The 27,973-nt window shown below is 38.9% G+C and overlaps 1 protein-coding gene across 1 annotated transcript; it reads right to left on the bottom strand.

Moving 5' to 3' along the window:
- Positions 1–3,271: 3,271 nt before the first annotated feature.
- LOC115633452 lies at positions 3,272–4,756 on the bottom strand. The gene is made up of 5 exons (XM_030530907.1): positions 4,116–4,756; positions 3,947–4,058; positions 3,732–3,887; positions 3,510–3,677; positions 3,272–3,452 (listed from the first exon to the last, which is right to left on the bottom strand). Exons 1-5 carry the CDS (start codon positions 4,320–4,322, stop codon positions 3,286–3,288), a joined length of 810 nt encoding a protein of 269 aa, XP_030386767.1. The 5' UTR covers positions 4,323–4,756; the 3' UTR covers positions 3,272–3,285.
- Positions 4,757–27,973: the final 23,217 nt, after the last annotated feature.

Genomic DNA, 27,973 nt, shown 5'->3' with positions numbered 1-27,973 from the left:
GACCGATTTAACAAGAAGTTATAGCCATAAATATATTTGCTACTGCAGCGCTGCGCAAGCGCTTCCCGCGGCTGTTGTTGATGCTGCTGCTTTAGTTGACTGTGAACATGTTTACACAGACACGAATATACGAGCATATACATACATACACTCACATAGACGCAATTGCTTTGTAATAGTGCAATTATACACCCTTTACGTGAGTTCGAATACCAAAAGAGGTAAAATCGATCAAATTTTTTTTTTAAATTCTCTTACTGTGTTTAATTTCTGTAATTATTATTATATAAACATATGTGCGGAGTATTTCAAAGCTTTTTTACTTGTTTTTCTACCTACCATCGGAACGCAACTCTGCTTTGCGACCGCAGTTGGTACTATGCATGGTATGTATGCATGTGTTAAATATTTTATATTTAATTTAATTAATTTTTTTAATTTTCCTTTTTTGTGGAGAGTACAGGGTATTTTACTATCGGGTTTGCTCTACTGTAGCGTTCTATCTTGTTTTTAACAGGAGAGCTTTTCGGGCTTATCGATATCGGTGCTGATGTGGCAACTCTATAAGTGCAATAGATAAAAACAAAAGTTTCTATCTCTTACCTATAATATTATGTATTTCGAATGTTGGAAATGCGGGACGCGTTTGATGCTTTTCGGGACTATTTTATTCGATTATTAACTGCGGGACAACAACTGTCAATGCGGGACTGTCCCACACAATGCGGAACGGTTGTGTGGGACTTATTGTCGGAAGTCTCTCGAGGTACAAGGTATTTCACTGTCATGCTTGTTCCACTGTAGCGATCTCTCTTGCTTATGTTTGTAAACATTGTGGCTTGGTCCTATAATACAGCAACTATCATTCAGGGTAACTTCGATGAAAATGGCTTGATGACTTGGAGCATTCCCATTTTTGCATAAGCAGGCCAACCACTCGCCAATTTGTTCGGCAGCACAAATGCATTTGCCCACTAACGTGGCGAACATGGCCCGCGACCACCATTTGCTAAAAAATTTCAGGAAGTGCCACGTTTAAATAGATGTGCGCAAAAGCTCGGTTTTCGCCTTGATGGCAATTCAAATATGCATATTGAAACAAAATGAGTAAATTTTCCCATGCTTTTTGCGCAAATGTTAATTTTTATAATCTTTAGCCTTATTTTTCTATAATGATGGCTCAGTTTGGGGCATTCAATGATTTTGAGCATAAATTCTTTGCTCATTTGGCATCTCTGTATTTCCCAAATATTTTTTACAAATGATGTTCGAGGAGCAATGCCATGCCCTGTCGAACATGTTCGCTGGCACAGCCGCAAGATAAAAACATTTCTATTCTTCGCAAACAAAACGTCAAATACTTTAATTTAATCCGAACCACTAATGTCGAACACTTGGTCAAACACAATTATAAAAATTACAAATATTAAGAAAAATTAAAAAAAAAATGTTGATCGATTTTACTCTTGGAATTCTAAGAATTACGGGAGTTACGATTTGTGGTGGAGATGGGGGAGGGAGGGAAATTCCAAAATACACATTTTCTGCGCATTCACATAAGGCACCTGGGACTAAAATTTGGTGTTCCTAGGTTATATGGTCTCTGAGATATAGGCCATTATACGAATCGAAAATCGGGAAAACGTACAAACAAAACAAACTCGTATAGCGTCTGCACATAAGGCATCTTTGTGCAAAATTTGGTGTCTCTATATCTTATACTCTCAGAGATCCAGGTGTTCATAAGGACGGACATACAGACAGGGCTAGTTCGACTCGTCTTGTCTGCTGATCAAGAATATTTATACTTTGTGGGGTCTGACACGCCTCCTTCTGTCTGTTACATTTTCAGCTCCCACATACCTAATATACTCTTTTACATTTCATGTACACTAATAAAAGGCTGGTCGGGGAGCATACCTGTGCCGAGCATAGTTGCATCTGATATTGGTTAGCCAGTAGCGACTATGAATGACCAAATACGAAGTGAATAGAATGTATATGTATGTATGTATGTACTTGGTTAGGTATCATATATTTGTTTTAATCAAGTCAATCAATCTATCTACCGGATAGTTTTGGAAAATCCTCAACAACCTGATCAGAAATATATTCCGAAATTATTTGCTGACCGTACTTAGAGAGTTGGTTGAAATGTTTATTTTTGACTTAATTTTTGGGGTTTAATATTACAAATAGAAAATTTATTATTTCTCAGTCACAATCATTAATTTTTTATAATAAAAATTACATGTTTAATGCATTTTTAAGTATAAAAAATAAAACAAAAATATATATGTTTATTTTGTGTGGATTTATCATCTTTTATGTAGATCACATTAAAGTTGTGTTAGATACATATGTATATCGCGCCGCCAGCAAGCGTTGCACCTTTAAAATTGTAGGGTTGGAACTTATAATTTATACTTTTGAACCCACCACACTTTGGCCTCTGCGTTTATTCTTTTTTAATATAAATTAATATATTTGAAGTACTAAAATTAAGCCTATAAGTGTATAGCTAGTATCTTAGTTTATATACAGATAATAAAAGCATTTACAGTTTAAAGTCTTCGTACGAGTATTAAAATTGTGCAATATTAGCTACAGAATGAAATACATTAGAGTTTTACCCTGAAAAAATAAGAAAAACGTTTTAAAAATCCTTATTGCATGCACAAAAAGCAGTTTTAGTTTGACATTGTGACCTCAGACCTTAATTATCCTAAGCAATGTTCTTATTTGCCCTTAATGTTGAATGGACTTAATAACTAAAATAGGTTCACTAAAGACTAACTGCTTAAATTTTGATGTGGTAATAAATAAAAATAGAAAGAATAAATGTATATGGAGACTTAATATTTTTCTGCGTTTGTCAAATATATATTACATACGTGGTACATGGTACAGAAATGTAATAATAAATAAAATATATATATATATATTAAATATATTTATAAAATATTTAAATATGCGCGGTAATATCGATTAAGCATATAGTTAACCGAATTGTGACAGTTCATACATTCATAATTCTGCTATATTTTTTTTTTGTAAATGCGTAAAAAGGTTCTTTTAAAATTGTATAACTTTTAGATATATTTGAAAGTATTATATATTTTTAAGAGTTATATATATATATATATATATATATATATATATATATATATATATATATATATATATATATATATATATATATATATATATATATATATATATATATATATATATATATATATATATATATATATTATATTATATTATGAGTATAGCCTAAGTATCCTATATTCTTGTTATATTGATTGTATCTGTTATAGACTCTCTTCTTAAAAGCTGCTTCGTATCATTTTCTACCTCAATTGGGGATATTCCTGCGCTTCGATCGTTTAAATAAGGAGTATCTTCTTCAATAATCTTTTCAAGTAATATATCACCAGAATTGCTAAGACCTGATGATAGATTACAAAAATTCAATTTCATTTCTGAACATTTTTTCGTGAACTAACCATTGCGCCCAATTATAGCTTCATTTGATATATTTTCTCCCAAGCAATTATTTACGATTGCAACATCAGTCGGTGAGCCGTTTCGAATATTCTTTTGAAGAGCAACAGCTTTGCGCGTATGTCGAGTTGTTAGTACTCCGGTCTCTACATCTCGTTCAAGGCGGTGACCTGTTACTTTGAAATTGTTTTTAAGAAGTAAAACAATTTATAATACCGACGAACCTGAACGAGATCTAGTCAGTTGACGTTGGACATAGTCCTCAAGATCTTCCTCCTCCTTTCGGCTTATTAAACAGTTTAAAATTAGAAGAAACAGGCCCAGCCCTAATGAAAATAAACCGGTACACGTTACTTCGTTCCACCATGCCGAACTTGAACCTGTTGAAAAAGTAAACATCAGGAATCATCAGCGATAAGAAATATTTAGATATCCTTACTAAAAACGTTCCAGGACATTGTTTCATCTGGGATTATACCTGCCCCACACAAAAAAACTCCAAAAACGATAAATACAATCCCTATATGATACATTCCAATACTGGTGACAACCTTTTAAAAAAGTTAATATAATTATGTTTTCGATTTAAAGGTTATGTTATTATTAACCTGGCTATCAAGCATACCGGGTCCAGGTTTTGACGAATGTTGTGAATGATGGTATTTCCGTCTTACAGATCCACTTGGCGAGTGAAAAGTTTCTCCACTCTCTGAACTTTGAGTACTGTAGCGCCGTTCTTTGGCTCGCTTTTGTTCATCACGTCGCTTCCTTTGGCGTTTTATTGCCATAGCGGAGTGGATACCAACCGAATGCATTTTTTTTTTTTTTGACTAAATAATGAAAGATATTCAGTCACGTTAATTTTTTAGTTAGAAAAATTCTTGCATTTTACTGCTGTGCACATACTGCTGTTTTTTGCAGTCACTTTTCGAAGCCTTTATTCTGTGACCTATTTTGTGGCCCTTGTTCTAAAAGCCACGCCCGACATGTCATATGCATTGTTTGACAATTCGTATTAAGGAGTATTACAGTAAATTTTTCATTGCTTAAATACTTTTGTCAGTCATAATTTAATCCAAATTGTTTTAAAAATCTCTTCTTATTTTCGTTTTAATACTTACGAGCGGCAAGCATTTCAACAGGTTCGATCTAAGAATCTACATTTTTTTTACCCGTGTTAGGGAGGTGCGACAAGAAAATGTTGTTTTTTAACTTGTATTTACTTACTTTATTTGAAATTCACGCAGGGATATTTCAATTGGAGAAGTTGAAAACTTTCGAAGACATACAAATAACCAAAAATTTGTTGCCTTTGTGTAAACGATTTAGAAACACGAATACCAGAAATTGCACTTCATATGTCTTTAAACAACTGAAAAAACTCCACTTCTTACCTTTATAACGCAATTTACTTGAATAAAGAAGTAGTGTAATTGTAAGTTAGATATCCATATTGTGCCATTTATGTATTTGAGTTAATCTGAATTGTTAAGATAGCGATATATGAAAATCTCAACCTAAAGAAAAAAGTTCTAAATTGTAATTTTTTATCGATTTTTTGCTTTTATCTAAAGTTTTTGTCCGTTGTTTAAGCGGTTTGTTGTATTTGGCTGCCGTATTCACCCGAAACTTGTTACTATTATTCAATTTTGTTTATGGAATATAAATTGATGTGACTGTATTTTTTAGATTATTAGTAAGTCTCACTACTCAAAATGCTATTATTGGACTAGTATAAAAATGTGTTGCCTGAAAAGAAAACATCCCCGTTCCCCGAACAAAACAGGACCGTGCAAATTGCAGACAAGTATCCTGCAGTGGTTTGTGCATAAACTTTATAAAATTGGACTGCGCAGGTCCATTATTAAGCTTTTAAAAAGCTTTTGAAATGGCGATATACACACTACCACTAATCATACAACATATGTATATACAACCTTGGATTCGGATTAAATTACCTTATTTTAAAACTTCCTAACATTTTTAGAAAATAGTTGTAATATTTGATATTAAGTCGATCCATGTGCCCAAAGTAAAACAAGTGGAGAAGATAAAGTCGGGTTTCCCAACTTTGAAATACTCTGTACATATGTTTGAAATAATTATAGAAATTAACAAAATTAAAAAAAAAAAAAAAAAAAAAACAAGAGAGAACGCTTCAGTCGAGCAAGCCCGACAGTGAAATACCCTGTACCCAGTTAAACTTCCGACACTGAGCTATATGCGCCTCTAGCGGAAGCAAAATGAAGAAAAAGAGCGAACTTCATGCTGCAGTTTGTGGGCGTAGTACCGGACTGAAATTCTTACGCTAATAACTTTTCTTAGAATTAACCGATTTAGATGAAAATGAAACAAAAGTAGATAATTATATAGAAATTAAGTGTGCACAGTTTGATTGGGGTAGCTCTTGAAATGTGGACGGTATTAATGAAATTCTGTAGTGGGGAAAGGGGGGAAAATTAAAAAAAAAAAATAAAATAAACGTCCTTTCTCGGACCTAGGAGAATCATCGGTTATTCTAGCTTTTATAGTTTCTGAGATCCTTGCGTTCATCGATTTCTCTCGTCATACTGGTTCAGAATATGTATACTTTATATGGTCGGAGATGCTTCCTTCTGCATGTTACATACTTTGCACAACCCTAATATACCCTTTTTATCCTACGGGTACAGGGTATAAAGAGTGATCGATTTTACCTCTCTCGATATTCGAACTCACGGCAAGGACGTATAATTGAACATTTACAAAGCAATTGCGCCTATGTGAGTGTATGCATGTCTACGCGGGTCGTGTGTTTGCAGTCAACCAAAGCACCAACAACAACAACAACAGCTGCGGGAATAATAAAACAAACTTGCACAGCGTACACACATAAGTCATCTTTGTGCAAAATTTGGTATCGCTAGCTATTATAGTCTCTGAGATCCAGGTGTTCCTATGGACAGACAGACGGACAGTCGGAGAGACGGACAGACAGAGCTAGATCGACTCGTTTCGTCATGGGGTCTGCCACGCCTCCTTCTCCCTGTCACTTTTTTCATCTCCCGCTAACCTTATATACTCTTATACATTTAATGTACAGAGTATAATAATTTGTCCACTTTGTAGCCTCTGTGTAAGTCGGTTCTCCCCTACTCAGCATGGTTTTATCAAATATCGGTCAACATCAAATTTGCTGGAATTTACATCATTGATAAATGATGCATTCCTAGCTAAAATGCAAGCTGATGTTATTTATACTGACTTCAGTAAGGCATTTGATTCAGTGAATCACGACCTACTCCTGTTGAAGCTTGATCGTATTGGTTTTCTTTCAAATTTTTATATCCTGTACCCAAAGCGTGAAAGGCTATACTAGTTTTGTGCGAATGTATGTAACAGGCAGAAGCAGACCCAACAAAGTATATATTCTTGATTAGGGTGACAATTCGAGTCGATATAGCCATGTCCGTCTGTCCGTCCGTCCGTCCTCAGGATGTACAACACCTAGAATAACCAACCTTGGTATCGAGGTTCCCCTAAGTCCTAGGCAGATGAAGATTATTTTTTTATTCTGATACACCCCCCCCCCCCCACTCCACCGCAATTCGTGCCTTTTTTTTAATAACTTCCGGAATTTTGAAATTAATGAAAATCATTTAAAATTTTGGTAGTTACATTCAGTTAGTGCTTATGTGTCCGTATGACAAGTTTCATCATGATAGGTCAATTCTCAAGAAAGTTATAGCCATAAATAAAATCGCTGTCCATGCTCTGCCTGTAGTTCTGCCGGCAGTTGTTGTTGTTGTTGCTTCTTTGGTTCAACTTTGTGCTGCATACATTATGTATGTTCGCATATAAACACGCATAGACACGTGATGTAAATGTATGATGTTAAAACTGAACATAAACATGTCTTCTATGTGTGTATTAAATACATTTTTTTTTATTAATTTAATTAAATTATTCAATTTTTTAAAATAATTAAATTTTATTTAGATATATTTTATTTTTTATTTTATATATTTTTTTTAATTTTCCTTTTTTGTGGAGGGTACTGGTTTTACTGTCGGGCTTGCTCGACTGTAGCGTTCTATCTTGTTTGCTTTGGATTTCGTCTTATCTTAAAAATAGGACCCAGAGAGACTGCTCAGATCGGATATTTCTCAACCAGTTCCTGTACCTTCGGGTATACCTCAAGGTTGTCATCTTGGCCCATTGTTATTCACTCTTTTTATAAATAACATTCCTCCTATCCCGTTACATTCTCACATAATGATGTAAGCTGATGATGTGACGCTCATCCTATATTACAACGATCCGCTCTTCCACGCTCGTTTGCAGGATGATCTGAACTGAATGCAGAGATAATTAATAATCCCTAGTTTACTGATAAACTACTTTACAATTCACTGGTACGGCCTATTCTAGAATACTGCTCATGCGTTTGGTGTCCGCAGTACAAATCGCACCAGGATCGAATTGAGTCTGTTCAGAAACAATTCCTCCTTTTTGCTCTTCGAGGTTTAAACTGGGATCCCAACTTTCGTTTGCCGCCTTACTCGAGCACACTTCTGCTTATTAATCTTCCTTCATTGGCTAATCGGAGGGCTGTCCTTGGAGCTGTATTTCTCCAAACTGATTGCCGGTAGTGTCGATTCTCCTTTCCTATTAATTTTAATTTCTCAGTTCCTTCTAGAACGACATCACACAATTCTTTTTCGGGTTTTATGCTCAACTTATAATAATTATTTTCACCTGCTCTCAAACGAACTGTCTCTTCCTTTAATAAGAGCCTCTCTTTTTAGCCACCCCCGGAATCTCTGACCAGGAACGGCTGTGAGACGGAGCATAGCTTGCCGGACTGGCTAATAAGTCTTCCCCCACCGGGTCTGAGATTCCATTTTATTTTATTTTTATACACTGTACCCAAAGGGTGAAAAGGTATACTAGTTTTGTGCGAATGTATATAACAGGCAGAATGAGGAGTGGCAGACCATACAAAGATAATATATTTTTTTGAGAAGGGTGACAAACGGAGTCGATATAGTCATGTCCGTCTGTCCGTCCGTCTTTCCGAACGCAAGGATCTCAGATGATATAATTACCAAACATGGTATCCAAGTGCCTATAAGCCCTAGGCAGGTCAAGTTTGTTTTTTTTATTCCGATACACCCCCCACCCCCGCTATTCGTGTTTTTCCCATAACTCCCGTAATTCTTGGAATTTCGAATTCAAATTTGGTAATTACATCCAGTTAGTGATTTGTGTCCGTATGTTAAGTTTCATCAGGATTGGTCAATTCTGAATAAAGTCATAGCCATAAATAAAATCGCTGCTCATTTTCTGTTGTAGCTCTACCCGCAGATGTTGTTGTTGCTGCTTTGATTCACCTTTGTGCAGCATACATACACAAGCAGAGACACGATTCTGATGTAAATGTATGCTGTATATATGTATTTGTATATATGTATTGAATAATTTGTATTTTATTTAATTAAATAATTTATTTAAAAACATTTATTTTTAAATTAATCAACATATTTTTTGTTTTCATTTTTTCCTTTTTCGTGGGAGGTACAGGGTTTTTAAGAGTTAAGCCTGCTCGACTTCAGCATTCCTTTCTTGTTCTTTTTTTATACCCGTAGATAGATCTATTGACCTCTCTGACCACACTTAGCTGTGAGACGGTGCACAGCTAGCCGAAAGGCAAATAATATTCCCCCACCGAGTCGGAGTTAATTAGATATTATTGTAATGTGATTAGATTTCTTCTTAGGCTTTTCTAGCTTATAAGATGCTGTTCCAGACGTGCTCCGGAGGGGTCTTCGATCCACTTGATATGTTTTTTGTTGAGCCGATTTGGCGCTGCTGTACCTTTCCCAAATAATTTAAGGTTCGCCAAGGTTGATTGTGTGTATGTGTGTATATTTGTATGTTATGTGTCGTGCGTGCCGAAATGACTGATACCATGCAAGTCCGAAATGCGAGTGCCTTGTTACAAAAAAGGGCATAGCTAATAATGCGTTATGCCGCTATGAGTGCGTTTGTTCTCTTTCGCAGAAGAGTTGAGTGAAAACATAAGTAAAAAACAAACGTAAATAAAGTTGCCAGATGGGCTACTTAACAAAAGTGAGTGATGTTACTTTACATATCAAATAGCGCTTATATTATTGTGTTGTCCTCCAACATCCTCCCCCCTTGAAAGGATCTACTTTCAAAAGTGAGAATTCGGTAACGGTGCGATCTTGTGAATAGGTCGACGAAAGGCTCCTTTGCTGGTTTTCAGGTCAACCACTCGAACCTTGCCGTCCTCTCCAGGAATAGCCGAAGTTACGCGTGCCAGCTTCCATGTTTGCGGGGGTACGTTGTCTTCATGTACAAGAACCAGTTGTCCCTGTTGAATGTTTGGCTGCGCACAGGTCCATTTCGTTTTCCTTTGCAGCGTGTGAATGTAGTCACGATGCCATCTGTCCCAGAATTGCTGCTTTAGAAAGGTCACCTTTTGCCAGCGGTCTAAGTAGCGTAGATTGGTAGTGTCCTCCTGATTGAAGAGGATCTGCTCTGGTGCGGATACCAGTGATGTACCAATAAGGAGATGGCCTGGTGTGAGTACGTCGCCATCATTTGGATCATCTGACACTGGGGCAATTGGTCGTGAATTCAAAATAGCCTCCACTTCAGTAAACAGCGTTTGCAGCTCTTCGAAAGTGAGGTTGGCCTCTGCGACGTTCTTTATCAAAAGAGACTTTGCTGATTTTACTGCTGCTTCCCACAAGCCGCCAAAGTGTGGAGCCCGCGGCGGTATGAAGCGAAACTCAAAGCCTTTACAGGAAGTAAATTCGTTGATGCTGTGGGTTGCCTCTGAGTTAAGAGCGTCTTTCTTAAAATCAGCTAATTTTGCTGCAGCGCCAACAAAATTTGTCGCATTATCACAGTAAATGCGTTCAGGCAGTCCACGGCGTGAAATAAATCTTCGAATACAAAATAGAAATGCGTTAGTTGAGAGTTCGCTGACCAACTCGATATGAATCGCTTTCGAAGCGAAACAAACAAATACTGCTGCGTAGGACTTGTATGGCGCCCTTCCACGTATTCGATACGACGTCATAAACGGTCCGCAGAAATCTACGCCCGTGATCATAAAGGGGCGACAAGCTCGCAAGCGATCTGCAGGGAGATTTCCCATTACTTGCTGCATGAGACGAGGTTTGTACTTGAAACAGTGTGTGCATGCTCGTACAACCTGTCGAGCTAACAATCTGGCGTTTACGATCCATACCTTTTCTCGTAAGAGAGAAACAAGTACTTTCGGCCCAGCATGTAAATTTTGACGATGTAAATACTCTACGTATAAGCGACTGAAACGATGGTCTCGAGGCAAAATAGCTTGGAACTTAGCATCATAGGGAATTTCGGCCTTAGCTAACCTTCCGCCAACTCTCACAACATCTACACACAATTCTCCTAGTTGCATTGAACATAAAAAGGGTGCAAGGCTTTGCAAGCTTGGCTTTAATTGTTTATTTTTCGCTAATAGAAGAATCTCATCACGATAGGCTGACTGTTGTATGTGCGCTACAATGCGCCAGAACGTTACACATAATTCTGAGGATTGTATTTGCGAGATATCTTTAACCCTTAAGTGGCGATTAGCGGAAACTCTGTTGAATACGCGAAATACATAAGACATGATTCTTAGTATTCGGATGTATGACGATGAGCGTTCGATGACAGTGTCAATGATTGAAGTTGTAGGCTGCAACTCTTCTATGCAGATCAGTGCAGCTCGTTTGCGCACTTCTGTAGGTGCAGGCAATGGCTCCTTAAGGTGTGGCCAGTAAATTTCCTCTTTCTTCAAAAAGTCAGGGCCGGTAAACCACATGTTGGTTTTCAGTTCCTCAATTGTGCATCCCCTTGAAATTATATCAGCAGGATTTTTAGCAGAAGGCACGTGCCTCCATTTTACGTCTCCAGAATGCGCCTGTAACTCAGCAATTCTATTTGCTACGAAGCAGTTTAGTTGAGAAGAATGCATGCCAATCCACTGCAGCACAATTTTTGAGTCAGTCCAAAAATAAATATTGTTGATGTATTGGTCCAGTTTACTTTGAAATTTGCGAAAAGTTCTATTGAGCAGAACTGCAGCACATAGTTCCAGCTTCGGTAGTGTTTGAACCTTAATTGGCGCCACCTTTGATTTGGCTATAACCAAATGCACTTTAGTGTCTGTGCCAATCCTTGTGCGTATGTAAATGCAGCAGCCGTAAGCACGTTCAGAAGCGTCTGCAAATCCGTGTATCTCACTTCTGGCTAATGGCGATGTGCTTACGTATCGTGGAATTTTGAGACTTGAGCTGTTTTCTAAGTCAATCTTAAGTTCGTTCCACATCTCGACAAACCTTGCAGGAAGTGGGTCATCCCAGTCGAATTTCCGAATGGCCAAGTCTTGAAGAAAGATTTTGCAGCGTATTACTATTGGCCCCATTAGGCCTAGAACATCAAAAATCCTTGCTATGGTTGACAGAACTGTGCGGCGTGTAGCAATGCCATCATGTTGCACCTTGTGTTGAAAAACAAAGCAGTCATGGCTCGGCTCCCACGCTAATCCGAGCGTCTTGGTTACAATGTTGTCATCATGGTGATCGATGGAAATCTCCTGATCCATTTGCTGGTCGTTGATGAGCTCGCACGAGTTGCTAGTGAATTTTGTCATTTGCAATCCGGCATTGTTCAAAATTGCAGTCAGTTCATCCTTTTTTCGTTTAACTTCTTCTAATTTGTCGGCTCCTGTAAGTAAGTCGTCAACATAAAAGTCAGATCGCAATACTGCCGCACCTATTGGAAACTCTGAATCAAATAGATCAGCTAAATGAAATAAACACCTTATGGCAAGAAATGGCGCGGATGATAGACCGTATGTCACAGTATTGAGCTGATAGACTCGTAAGTCGTCTTCTTGATTTGATCTCCACAATATCATTTGAAATTGCCTGTCGCGTGGGTCGATGACGAACTGGCGATACATTTTCGTAATATCTCCTGACAGAGCGTATTTGTGCAAGCGAAAAGCAAGAAGTGATGTTATAAGATCTTGTTGTATTGTTGGTCCAGTCATTAGGCAATCGTTTAGCGATATTCCTAAGTTCGTCTTTGCTGACCCATCGAATACGACTCGCAGTTTTGTTGTCAAACTGTCTGGCCGTAATACACAATGGTGTGGGATGAAAAAGTGTTGTGTAGTACGATCAAAGTCAGGGATGAGTGTCATATGACCTAGATCCTCGTACTCTTGCATAAAATCAGCATATGCCTGCTTGAGTTTTGCATCGCGCTCAAGTTTTCGTTCGAGAAAATTAAAACGCTTGCGTGCGATATCGTATGACTGATCAAGATCAAACGATTCGATTCGGAATGGAAGACGTACACTGATGCGGCCATCGCTAAGAGCTGATACGGTTTTGACAAAGTGATTTTCACATTTTTGTTCTTCATCAGTGAATTTGGCTGGTGAGCTCGTATACTCCTCGACATTCCAAAACTGTTGAACAATTTTATCTAGCGCTGGCTCTTCCTTTACGACGTAACATGAATAGTTTTGGTTCCTCGGCTGAATGCCTTGACCGCCTACTATCCAACCGTATGCAGTGTTTAATAAACATGGCATGCTGTTGCCTAGCGATATTTTTCCTTCGCGAACAGCATCGAAGAAACCTTCCGTGTTTATGAGAACGTCGATCTTATTCGTTTCGTAGAAATAAGGATCGGCTAACTCGACGTGGGGTGGAAACTGCCATTTTGATATTTCCAAATTGCGATTTGGCTGGTTACTGCAAATGGACTTTATAACAGCAAACGTTGATGGCCATTCGAAATCCGATATACGCGATTTCAATGTTGTTTGAACTGTGAAATTGATCCTTTGAGGAACTTCCGAAATACCGCATACTGAGCTTGAGACTCGACATTTCTCTAACTTGAGCCGTTTAGCAGTTTCTTCAGTCATGAAACTTATTTCTGAGCATGAATCTAGCAAAGCGCGTACTATGTGATAGTCACCGCATTTGCTTTTGATTTGTATTATTGCAGTTGGGAGAATGCCTCTAGTAGACGCTCGAACTACTAACGATACATTTCCTTGTTGGGCCGATGAAGACGGCATAAACGATGGCGTCGTAAATGATGACGGCATAAGCCCGCTATTCGGATTAGCGCTGGCTGTAAGAGTTGGTCCTTGCGACCTTTGCTCAACTTCCGCGAAGTTGTGCAATAGTGAATGATGCGGTGAATGGCACACTTTGCAGCGTGACTTTGACTGACACTGCTTTTGGTTGTGGTTTTTACGAAGGCAATTAAAACAAAGTTGATTCCTTTTTACCCATTCTTTTCGTTGTCCCAAAAGTAACGCAGTGAATGCAGGACAAGACGAAATGTAGTGCTCTGATGAGCTGCAGAAGACACAAGTTGCTTTGCTCGTGAGGAATGTCTTGGATACATTGCTGAACTTAGCCTTATGCTTGACATCTGGCGTATCTAGTCGCCCTAAGGGTTTGGAACGACTTTCTAGAAATCTACATCTGTGCGTTAATGTAGTACAACAATTTTCCCAAGATGGCAAAGATTCAAAAGTCTGCTTCTCGTCATAATGAAGCTTGGTGTCTGCGTCGACTTTGGATAAAACCATGTGAATCATAATTGAATTCATAACATCCTCAGCTTTACCTAATGACAAAAGCGACGCTCGCATGGCTGAGACAGAATCAATTAGTTTCTGCAGCATCGTCGCATCAGGATTGGTCATCTTCGGCAGACTGAACAAGCTCGATATATAATCAAGGAATATGAGTACATCGTTGTCATATCTCTTTTTTAGTTGACTTAGCGCCTTGGCATAGTTCCCTTCAGAGACTTGAAATACCTGCACGACTTCTAATGCGGGTCCAGACAAACAGTTTAGTAAATAATTAAATTTGTCAATTACCGAGATTGAACTGTCGCTTTCAATAAGGTTATTGTATGCGGCTATAAATCGTTTATAGTTAGCATACTGGCCATCAAAGGTTGGAAGTTTAATCTTTGGGAGCCTACTCTGATGGACAGCAGTAATGCTTGATGTAGAATTTAGAAACGTCGACTCAGAAACAGTTGTTCGCCTTTTCTCGTTGATAAACGTGACAATTGCTGCCTTTGTTGCGATAAAAAGTTCTTCAATGCTAGACCTGCATGTATCCCTGTTATGGATGTCCTCGATTTGTGTTTGTATCTGCATAATCTGACGAAAATAGGACTCCAGTATTTGAAGGTTGCACTCAAGAACTGGTACTTCAGAACCAGCTCCAGTTGTGGTTATTCTGGACTTTAAACTTTCGATGTTTCTTTCCATTGTAGTTCTCTGCACACGAAGTTTGATCAAACGGGGATCGTTAACGTCGACGGCCGCAGCTTTCATAATTACGGCGTCGTCGGATTGACTCATTTTAATTTATTTATCTAAATTAATTACACGCAAAATTTAACCAACGCAGTAACACAACCTCAACAGGTCAACACTAATGCCACTTGAAGCTAAATCTCTTATGCAAATAATTTATTACAAATTTCACTAAGTGTTGTGCCACTGTGCGCTGAGCGCGTTAGGCGAATTTGGTTAAAACGAACTGAAAAGCAATGCACAACAACAAGAATCACAGCCTAGCGGATCTTTCTAGCGAGTTCAAATTTGCAACAACAACCACAATATTTGGCTGTACATCAGTTTAAAAATGCAACTGTATTAAATGTGTGTATTTACCGCTTGATTTTGTGCTCTTCTTTGAGCGCGCTTCTTACATGTTTCGTTGGCGGGAACAATATGTGGGTTGTTGAGAGGGGATGTGCGGAGCGGCGGGTGTAGACGGTCGAACGGTGAAATGCTGACGTCTCCGTTGCTGTTCTATCCAACGGCGTGGCCTTGGTACAGCGGCTTAGTTGACCACAGTGCCTTGTGCACTAGTTACAGTTGATTTATGTATATGTAGTTACAGATAATGTTCTGTCCAGCAGCTCGTTGCCCTGAACCAGACGATTACTATGGCGTTCCAATATTGTTTGGTAATCTGTATAGCAACTATACGATTTCATGAAATCGGCGAATTTTAACATAAAAAATGGAACGAGACTTATCTGTGTCCTGTCATGGTCGCCAAAATGTTCCAGACGTGCTCCGGAGGGGTCTTCGATCCACTTGATATGTTTTTTGTTGAGCCGATTTGGCGCTGCTGTACCTTTCCCAAATAATTTAAGGTTCGCCAAGGTTGATTGTGTGTATGTGTGTATATTTGTATGTTATGTGTCGTGCGTGCCGAAATGACTGATACCATGCAAGTCCGAAATGCGAGTGCCTTGTTACAAAAAAGGGCATAGCTAATAATGCGTTATGCCGCTATGAGTGCGTTTGTTCTCTTCGCAGAAGAGTTGAGTGAAAACATAAGTAAAAAACAAACGTAAATAAAGTTGCCAGATGGGCTACTTAACAAAAGTGAGTGATGTTACTTTACATATCAAATAGCGCTTATATTATTGTGTTGTCCTCCAACAGATGCTTTTCATAATTTTTATGTACTTTCTTCCTATGTCGACAACATATGTTTGTTGACATTATTAAATAAATAAATAAAATTAAATCATCTATATACAGAAAAGCTTGTGAAAGCTTTAGACCCGTAAATGGAGTCGTTTAAATTTGTAGGAGCCATTGCTTGTTGAAAATAATGTTACATTTCTTGATTTTTCTTCAAGTTCTATTTGATGAAAGCCTGACCTTAACTCGAGACAAGGAAAATACATTGCTCTACCTACTAGTTGGTCTAATATATCTTCGAGTTTGTTATTAATTTGGCGGTAGTCTAAAACTAGCCTCCATATTTTCTTTTCACTATTGGGGAGTACAGGGTGCGCCATCTTTTATGTCGGTATGTAAACATTGAATATCTTTGAAAATAAACAAGTATGAGATATTTTTATTTAATTTGGTTCTGTACAATTTCTTCAGACTAATTTTTGAAAACAACATCAAGTGGCCGCCTTTATTGGACACAGCAAAATGTGCCCTTTTTGCTGCGTTTTCCATCACTTTTTCTAGCATCTCAGTTGCCTTGAGATCGTCAATGGCTTGAGGCTTGCTGTCGTAAACTTTGCTTTTCAAATATCCCCACAAAAAGAAGTCCGGAGGCGTCAAATCTGGAGATCTGGGTGGCCAATCAATATCGCCTTTTTTGAATACCAGACGTCCAGGGAATTTTCGTTGTAAAAACTAAATTGTTTTATTTGCAGTATGGCATAGCGCACCGTCTTGTTGAAACCAGTAACCGTTCAGACCTTTTTCACGCATTTGCGGGCAGACATAATGAGCCAACATCCACCGATATCGATTCCCATCAACTGTTTCGCCTTCTTTGAAGAAAAATGGCCCAATGATAGTTTTGACGCAGGCACCGGCCCAAACAGTCACTTTTTGATCATGCAATGGTGTTTCATGAATCTCGTGTGGATTTTGTTCCCCAAATGCGGCAATTTTGCTTGTTAACGCCGCCAGAGAGTGTGAAATGGGCCTCGTCAGTCATTAAAATTTGCTTCCAAAAATCAGGTTCAGTGTCAACCATTCGAGCAAGTGTTTGGCCGTATTCCAAGCGTCGTGGACAGTCTGTCGGCAAAATTCTTTGAGTTAATTGCACTTTATACGGAAACCAATGCAAATCGTCCTTTAAAATGCGACGCAAAGTGGTTTCACTGACGTTAAAATGCTGAGCACGGTGGCGATACGACACATTTGGGTCCTGGGCAACACTCTCTCTTACCATTTCAATCAGTTCATTGGAACGTCTTGGTCGTTGATGAACAACATGTGGACGATCTCCCACTGTCCCGTGCTGAACAAAATTTGAAAACAAACGACGAATAGTGTTGTCAGATGGTGCCTGTTTGTCGCGATATTTTCGACGATATGCACGTTAAGTTAACACAACTGAACGACTGTACACTTTTAGGCTCTAACACAAGTGGTGTTCAGGCACTAGCAAGAACATGAGAACCTGTCACCACGGACCTGCTGCAGATAGACGTCGAGGCTATTTGGTGACATGTGCGATTGCCACATCCGATTGCCATTGCCGATCCTTTTTGCAGCAATAAAATTTTATGACACAACGCTGCAGTCTTACAAACTCAGCATAGTATAAATGGAATTAAGACAACGCTGAGCTACAAACTCTGCGATAGCATAAATAAATGTAAGATAATGCTATTAAGTATGCAGCATAGCATTAAGGGATGAAAATAACTCATTAAAATAACTCATTAAAAACATCTTAAAAGTGTACGCTCGCGTTTTAGTGCATATGTCGGAGTTAGAGTTTTCAAGAATCACTCATTTTAGGAGCGTAACGAGCCTCCGCATGCAGCCGTGTTGATCGATCGACAACACAATACTCCTTCGCCAGCCGCATATTTGCTGCCATAGTATTTCTTAGCGTCCTCACTCACACGCACTGTATACGGAGCCACACTCGACGTCAATACAATTGACGTTCCGCTCTTGTTGGACTCGCCGCTTCAATTCAAAGGAAACGGGATAAAACCGTAGTTGGCAGAATACCGATAACAACGAATATGACACAACAGCTGTTGAACATTATGAAACAACTGATACCCTACTTAATTGCCGACACGGCCATCCTGACACGTCGACGTGTAATCATTACAGTAAACTCCAAACCATAAACTCCTTTTTGTACAGAACATTTAATAATCTCTTAAATTGTAATACAAATTATAGAATTTAATGATATTCCAAATTAGACATAGTACTTAATAACACAACTCTTTTTCTTTTCTTCATTGAATTTTTCTTTGACCAAATATCTTTGCTTAAATATAAAAACAAGTAAAAAAGCTAAAGTCGGGTGTCCCGAATATAATATAGAAATTAAAACAAGATAGAACGCTACAGTCGAGCAAGCCCGACAGTAAAATAGCCACACAAAAAAAAAATTTTTTTTTTAAATTAAATTATTTAAAAAAATGAATGAATGAATTAATTAATTAAGTAAATTCAATTAGAATACATGTTTATGTTCAGTTTTAACAGCATACATTTACATCACGTACCTATGCGTGTATGTATGCAGCACAAAGTTGAACCAAAGCAGCAACAACAACAACAGCTGCGGGCAGCGCTGCCGGCAGTGCTGCGGGCAGCGCTGCCGGCAGTGCTGCAGGCAGCGCATGAGCAACGATTTTACTTATGGCTATAACTTTCTTCAGAATTGACCTATCATGATGAAATTTGGCACACGGACACATTGTACCTACCAAAATTGATTTCAAAATTATGAGAATTACGGAAGTTATAAGAAAAAACACGAATTGCGGGGGAGTGGGGGGTGTATCAGAAAAAATAAACAAACTCGATCTGCCTAGGGCTTATAGGAACCTTGATACCAATTTTGTTATCCTAGCTCTTGTAGTTACTGAGATCCTTGCGCTCATACAGACAGACGGACATGGCTATATCGACTCGTCTTGTCATCCTGATCAAAAATATATATACTTTGTAGGGTCTGCCACGCCTCCTTCTGTGTGTTACATACATGCGCACAAAACTAGTATAGCCTTTCACCCTTTGGGTATGTTCCCTTTTTGGTCCTTTAGACATCATCATCATCACTCTCAACAGTTTCCAAATTCTCAACCGTTTTACTGTTGTTCACATCTTCTTTTTCAACGACCTTCAACGCGCTTATCCCAAATGTCTAGCTCGGTGGGTATTTGCCCGTCTGGCAATTTTCACAAATTCTCATGTGCATACTTGTACAGTCTTTTGTTATTCAACGTCTTTAGCGTCTATCTATCACCATCCAAAACTTTCGTTACCACAAATGGTCCCCTAAACTTTGGGTCTAATTTGGTCTGGTGTCTTTCTTCGTTTTTTAGAAGCACAACATTGCACACATTTGTCAAACCTCGACTTCTCGTAAATAGCGGTACTTAACATGTTTTTAGTTGCTTGAGCCCTTACATTTGACAAGTCAAGTTCGGACACGCTACCTTTCAAATGAACATCTCTAACGGACTTGCTTTCGTAGTGCGATTAATTGTACAATTTAATGGCAGCTGCACTTCACCTAGAGCCTCCTGCCACGACCTGTTACCGGACTCTACAGCAGTCGGCAAACCCTTTAACGTGCTCATGATGCGTTCAACCAAACTTGCACAGCGTACACACATAACGCTTCTTTGTGCAAAGTTTGGTGACTCTACCGCTTATAGTCTCCGAGATCCAGGTGTCCAAAAGGACAGACAGGCAGGGCTAGATCGACTCGTCTCGTCATGCTGATCAAGAATACAATATTTTGTGGGGTCTACCACGCCTCCTTCAATATACTATTGTACATTCCATGAACAGTGGAAATGTTTATCGATTTTACCTCTCTCCTTATTTGAACTCACGTAAAGGGTGTATAATTGCACATTTACATAGCAATTGCGTCTATGTGAGTGTATGCATGTCTCTGCTGGTCTGAGAAAATGTATCGCCAAATTAAAATAGCCAAATACGACCAAGAATACCAATATGTTCTCCGGAGAGATAGTTCTAAAATGGAAGTGAATCAGTTCAAGTTGACTACAGTAACGTATGGAACTTCCGCAGCACCATTTTCAATCATCCGATGTGTTCAAGATTTCGCAAATCACGACTGCAAGGAAAACCATCGATTGTTGACAACAATAAAAGAATACTTCTGCATAGATGATCTTATCACTTGGGGAGACTCAATATACGACTGCATTAAAGCATCATGGAAAAATCTGGGCTTAAATGGGTTTGTAATGATGACAGAATCATCGCTAGAATTCAATATGGCCTACAGTGGGACCCCAGGAAGCATGTCTTAACATTTTTGCATTACAAAGCGTTTAATTCTAACGCAATTCGCAAGAATCTTCGATCCACTAGGATGGCTTATACCGGTAACACTGCAAGGAAATTGCTTATTCAGGAGCTATCGAAACTTCCGCTTACAGGGGATACAGATTTAGACCCCAATCTGGCAAAACTCTGTCAAGAATATGCAAGCGAAATCCCAAGTTTGGTGAAAATCAGCATAAGATCACCTTGCTGGCAACAGAAAGTAAAGTGAATCCGAAAAAAAAGAAAAAGACAATTCCCAAATTGGAACTACGCGCAGCTTATTTGTTGAGTAAACTTCTATATAAACTACAATAATACTATAATAGGCATGGAGTGACTCTCAAATTACTCTGGCTTGTATTCAGAATAAGAGCGGCAATGACAAATTCGTCAAATCACGAGTTGACGATATAAACAACAAACTACCAAACGTAAAATGAAACTACATACCATCAGAGGACAACCCAGCAGACATGGCATCTAGAGGAATATCCCCAAAACACTTGACAGCTCAGTCACAAATCTGCATTCGTTGAGTCCAGACGTGCCTAATCGTTAGTCGCAAGACCATATCTCGAAAAGCCAAAACCAAAAGTTACAGCCAAAAACAACTTCAACGCGCAACAGTTACATTTCAAACACTTCGTATTCTGTCTGCACAAACAATTAACAGCAGCGACCGCTGCAACTCGCTAGCCAAATCTATTTATAGAACTGCATACTGCATACGAACCATGGCAGATCCACCCGATCGCAATCGGTCGGCCGTTGACCCTGCAAACCAACTAGCATTTAAAGTCGATAAAACAAAACTGCTAACTACTCAATCAGCCGGTCCTAAATTTCTAGTAATGAATAGAATAGACAACAATAATTCTCTTTCTGATGTGTCGCCCTTTCTAATAAAAAAAAGTGATTGACAACGTGTGCGGAGGAGAAATCCAAGAGTGTAAAAAACTACGCAACGGAACAATATTGGTAAAAACAAAAACACTTATGCAAGCAGCTAAGCTCGTGCAATTAACTGCTCTCAACAACAATATTAATGTAAATGTGACGGAGCACCAGTCTCTAAACTCTTTCAAAGGCGTAATCTACTGCAACGACTTGCGCAACATTTCGGAAGATGAAATACTCAATGAACTAAAATCGCAAAATGTCATCGAGTGCAAGAAAATCTTAAAAAAAGATAATAACACCCTAATCGAAACTGGTCTAATCATTCTTACTTTTGGTTTACTTGATCTCCCTTCAAACCTAAATGTTGGCTATCAAAAAGTGCAAATCCGGCCTTATATACCCCAACCTCTGAGGTGTAAAAATTGCGGTCGCTACGGCCACTCCACGCTTAATTGCAAAAGCACTAAGCTCTGTCTCGACTGCAGTAATGCCGCCCACGCCGATCAGGATGAACCATGCCGCAATCTCAAATGCTGTATAAATTGCAAAGAAAGCAACTTATCCAACTACCATCACAGTCTTTTCGACCGCAGCTGCCCTGTCTTCATTAAGCAAAAGGAATTGCAGGCCATTAGAACGCCAGAGAAAACAGATATGAGAAATGCAAACTTAATTTATAACGAGCGTTATAACTCCACGAGCTCTTCATCTCCCTCGAGATTCACATCAACATCTCGACAACCTCGCCATGCTGTTTCCTACGCTAACATCGTCACCCCACCAGGTGACACCATCGCTCCCACGACGTCCTCATCTCCCACTACGCAGGCGGTGCCTCCGACGACCTCATCATCATCAGTAGAATCTAAGTTATTATCAGCCACTAAAAATAAAATTAAAATTTCAACAGCTTCTCCATCCACTAGCAACATAATTAAAAAAACACCTTTCAAGCCATCCGCAAACTCCATCAATTCAAAAAAATCCAAATCAAATTGTAATTCTAATTCTAATTCTTGTAGCCCTAAATCAGACATATACAGTTTCTCCGATGATGACATCTTAATGTCACCATAATTCCAAAATTACCGTTTCACTACTGTTCTTAATTATTATATCGTTATGCTTAAGATACTTCAATGGAATATTAACGGGTATATAAATAATTACGACCAACTCCAACTTCTAATTAAAGATAAACTCCCAAAAATTATATCCCTTCAGGAAACGCACCTCCACAATTCAACACCTATTCCTACTCCCATCAACTACACGCTTTACCACAGTAATAAGTCTGCGGGGTCACATGGCGGAGTCGCCCTTCTGATCCACAATTCTCTTCATCACTTCAGCCTTACTTTAACGAGGGCAAACAATAACATAGAATCAATTGCAGCAACTATTCACTCCAAACAAATTTTCAACATTTTCTCAATTTACATACCTCCCAATAACCCCATTTCGGACAAAAACCTACATGACACATTAAATATACTATCCAGGCCGTCTCTCATTACTGGCGACTTTAATGGATGGCATCAATCCTGGGGCTCAAAAAAACCAAATCAAAGAGGCAACTGTATCTTTAAATTCATAATCCAATCACCTCTCGTAATTCTCAACGATGGCTCTCCCACTCATTTCAGTACCCACAGCTCCCTCACTCATATTGACCTATCATTAGCAACTCCCTCAATGGCTCTCGAATCTTCATGGAGCATTGAAAACTACCCTTACGGCAGCGACCACTTCCCTATCACAATTTCTCTTTTCCAATGCAATAGCAAACTTCCTCCACATACCCCAAAATTTAAACTGGATCAAGCCGACTGGCCGAAATTTACTCTGTTATCAGAGCAACTATCTGCCATGAAGCCACCAAGTCATAATGTCAACAAAGAAGCCGCCAACATCTCTAAACTAATCCGCTAATCCGCCAATATGTCCATCCCTCAAACCCACCCTTACCGTCTATCCAAATTCAATGTTCCCTGGTGGAACAGCAACCTACAACATCTCAGAGACACAAAAAATAAGAATTGGCGTTTACTAAAGCAAAATATTTCTACAACAAACATCATAAACTATAAAAAAGCTAATGCTACCTTCAAAAGGGAACTAAAATTAGCAAAGCGCGCCTCTTATCAATCATTCACTTCAGAGATAAACCCCACAACTCCTACTACTAAAATCTGGTCCAACATTCGCACTTTCTGTGGCACTAACCCTCGTCATACTATACACTGCATCACAAAGGAAACCACACACGAGTCTATTATTTCCAAACTTGACATCGCGGAGGAATTCTGCGCACATTGGTCTCAAGAATCCAACGACATCAACTTCTCTTCCACTTTTCGATCCCACAAATCTAACTTTTCGTTCAACAGCACCAATTACTACTCTTGCCACTCAGCCAAATTTCTTGACCAACCTACCGTCCCATTTCACTGAATTCTTGCATCTCCAAACTCCTGGACAAAATTATCGCCAACCGGCTATGGTGGTTTGTATCTCGCAACAAATCAATCGATAGCCGGCAATCAGGATTTAGAAAGGGTAGTTCAATATCCAATTCTCTAGTCTCCCTTGACTATTGGATAACGGCCGCCCTCAGCGCAAAAAACCACATTTCTCTTATATCACTAGATTTCTCAAAGGCCTTTGATAAGATTGGACTACACACAATCGTAGACGAGCTTGTACAATGGAAAATGAGTCCGAAAATCATACAATATATCATTAACTTTATGACCAACCGTAAAATATTAGTGACCCTAAATAATCATAGTTCTAAAATTCGTCCACTATTTAATGGTATTCCCCAAGGCTCTCCTCTTTCAGTCATCCTTTTTCTAATAGCTTTTAACAAATTAAACAGAACTATAGACGTCCACAAGCAATTTAATTTCTGCGCCTATGCAGACGACTACGTTATTTTCAAAAAAGTTGGCAAACAAAAAAATCTCGACATTGACCCTCTGGTGCATGATATACTGTCTTGGTGCGATCACTCTGGAGCCCAACTCTCACTCCAAAAATGTAAGCACCTTCACATATGTAAAAAACACCACTGCCAAGTTAACGTACACACCACTCTCTCCCCTATTGAAAATGTAACAAACCTACGAATCCTAGGTATAACATTTAATCGTCGCTACAACTGGACTAGCCACATAGACAACCTGCTCGCTTCCCTCTCCAACCGACTCAATATAATAAAATGCCTATCCAGCCAAAAGTTCAATTGCCACCAATCTTCATTGTTACTAGTTTTAAAAGCTCTTATCATGTCTAAAATCGACATTGGTCTCTATCTATACGGTTCCTCTCCAATCTCTCAAACCAACAAATTAAAATCTGTATACCATTCCGCCCTGAGACTTTCCCTTGGCGCCTTTCGTTCTTCCCCCATCAATAACCTTCTGTTTGAAGCGAACATTATGCCCCTTGAAATCCGTTACCAGTTCGAATTAGCCAAAATCAACAAATTAATACTAAACTCTTCCGACTCTCCTATCAACCGTCCACTCAATACATTATCCAATTCAAAAAGAAAACCAAAAATTTCCTCAACTCTTCTGGGCTCTTTTTTAATTAGTAAAAACTTGGAACTGCCTTTATGTCCCCCTGTGCCCCCAAAAGACACACTTCCACCGTGGAAATTTCAAGCAGCCTCTATTAACACGTCACTTCACTCTTTTCCCAAAAATATTACAGCAATCTCATCCTACAAACAACTGTTCCTAGAGCTAAAGAACTCACTCCCTGATTATACATTCATCTACACAGACGGCTCCAAATCTCAATCAGGTACTTCCTTCAGCATTACCACCGAGAACTCTACCTTAATCCAAGGTCTCCTTCCCCCATTCTCCTCTGTTTTTACTGCAGAAATCACAGCAATATTACATGCCCTAAAATTCTCCGTTCAAGCTAAAAGAAAATATTGCATTTGCTCCGTTTCGTTGTCCTCAATCGAAGCAATAAACAACACTTTGAACACCTCTTACTATCCTTATACTATTCGTCAACTCCTGTCAAAAAATTTCCCCTACACCATTCTAGCCTGGATCCCTGGCTATATATCTGGAACCCATAGTTACCTTTTCACCAGAACTCCGGCTCCAACCTGCAGCATATGCAACTCCAACACAACACTATCAATCCTACACCTCCTCACCTCATGCCCAAGCCTGAGCTCTCTGCACAGAAAATACTCCCCCACCTCCGCCCTCGATAAACCTGATAAAGTCAACATTCTGAATCTCATCACATTCTTAAAAAAATCAAATCTTTATCACCTCATTTAAAATTAATCCATATTAAAAAAAAAAAAAAATTAACGAATACTACCTGTTGTAATTTACTGTAAATACTTTTTTTACTTTATTAATTTTTAGCAATAAGTATGTAGTTATGTAACTTAGCTTAAGGCCACAGAGCTATAGCTTGTTCTTACTGTTCGTATGTCGTTTTCACATCGCATAGGAACATTTAATAAATAAATAAATAAATAAACTTGACAGCTTGTAACATTTGATGGAAAGGACCGGATTTTTTTTTAAGTTTTATTTATTTATCCAATCTTTTCTCACGGAGACCTACGATAAGTAGTCAAATCTTAATCTAATATAGTTCTTTAATTAATTACAATTATATATTTGAATTATGTCCCTAACTGTTATTGCTGGGTTGGGAGGTCTCTTCGCCGGAGTCGTGTATGGCTAGCCTGCCAAGTTAAATTCTGCGCAAGTCTATTTTCTCAGTATCTTCGAATGACCTCTCTCGATTAGCTCTAAATTACTAATGGAAGCGTTTCCCCATAGTTCAGAGCCATATGTCCAAATTGGGAACTGCATTATACAAGAGTACTTTGTACTCCAGTTTTAGTGGTGATAGCAATAGCTTTTAGTTTCAGTTAATATATCTTCGCTTCGATGTGTTTGCGCCAAGTAAGCCGTCTATCCAAATGGACACCAAGGTAAGTTACATAGTTTTTTTTTGTGGAATATTGATGTTGTTTAGCGACAATGGAGGACAAGTTTGTTTGTTAGCATTCTTCTATGGCCACGAGGTGAGATGATAAGAGTTCTGTAGCTCTTGTTGGGCACTTGGAGCGACTTAGGATGGCAGTATCATCAGCAAATGTCGAAATTGTTGTATGGATGTCGGTATTTCTGCTGTGTATATGATATACAGTGTCGGTCCAAGCACACTCCCTTGGGGTACACCAGTTTCAATTGGATGGTATTCGGAGAGGAAATCTTTGCATCTAACTACGAAACTTCTTTGCTGTAGGTATGACTCCAGAATTTTATGGATACTCTGCGGAAGTAATATTATGATTTTGTGAACTAAGCCATCCAGCCAAACGCGGTCAAAGGCTTGGGCGACATCCAGAAAAACAGCGGAGCAATACTCTCGTTTTTCAAACGCATTTCGTATTTTAGAGGTTATTCGGTTGACTTGTTCAATGGTTCCATGTTTTTCTCGAAAACCAAATTTGTGATTTGGGATTGCACTGTTGGTATGTAGGTGCTGCCTGATGAGGAGTAGTTTTTCAAATATCTTCGATAGGAACGGCAGGAGACTGATTGTGATGACAGATTTTCTCCATTGTTGAGGATAATAGCCCCATTTCATCATACTGTTGAAAATGATGGTGAGAAAATTTACTGCACAGCTCGGCAATACAATGATCATTTTGGGAGAAATTAAATCGAGGCCCGGCACTTTTTTTTGCTTTGAAACTTGGCCCTTAATGACACTTGTAACTTCTCCTGATTGGAATACGATAGGCGTGGTAGCTTCAAGATGATTGGTTAGTGGGAGCACAAAGCTATTTGTTGCTGGATGTGGTTTAAAGACTTCTAGATGGGCGAAAAATAGATTTGCCTTCTCTTCGTTGCTGCGAGCCCACATTCCTCTTTGTGTACGTAATGGTAATTCACTCTCGATTGGTGGACATACGTCTGATTTAGCTTTCCACAATGGGAATCATTTGCTGTTTGGGGAGAGTTGCTCCATATAGTCCATTTGAGATCGGTGTTTCTCATATTCTAGGGCACAATAGATGGTTGGCTATTTTTAACCGCTCCTTTGAGTAAGGTGATTTGTGCACTTGCCATTCCCGCCGAAGCCTTCTCTTATTTCGTAGCAGCTCCTCAGTATGCCTGGGAACACGGCTGATTTTGTAAGGTTTCTAAGCTGTGATTGCTGGAGTGGAATGTTTTGCCGCCAGTGACATTACAGACACTAATGCTTCAACTGAGGTATCTATATCATCTTTCCAGTTAATGTTTAGGCAGCCATCAATATGGGAACTTACGTACTTCCTGTATTTAAGCCAGTCAGTTTTTCTAGAAGTTAAAAAGTGTGGGCGCTCCGAGTACTGTGGGTGGTCATAAAGGTGAAGAAGGATTGGCGAGTGATCCGATGATAGATCTGTTAATTGCTCACACAAATCTGAGCCTGTGGTACTCTTCTTGTAACAGTAAAATCAATCAAGTCTGGTTGCTTCTTTGGATCGCATTCCAGAAACATTATTTTAGTGAAGCCATTTAGGTAGATTTCTGTTTGATTAGTAATTCCAGATGGAGATTTTGATTGCGCATAATTTCCTGCATCGTTTGTCGT

The sequence above is a fragment of the Scaptodrosophila lebanonensis genome, unplaced genomic scaffold (assembly GCF_003285725.1).
Source record: "Scaptodrosophila lebanonensis strain 11010-0011.00,11010-0021.00 unplaced genomic scaffold, SlebRS2 tig00001423-arrow-arrow-pilon, whole genome shotgun sequence".
In the NCBI taxonomy this organism is placed as follows: domain Eukaryota; kingdom Metazoa; phylum Arthropoda; class Insecta; order Diptera; family Drosophilidae; genus Scaptodrosophila; species Scaptodrosophila lebanonensis.
The sequence above is the reverse complement of the archived record's forward strand: the minus strand, read 5'-3'. Positions and strand labels throughout refer to the sequence as shown.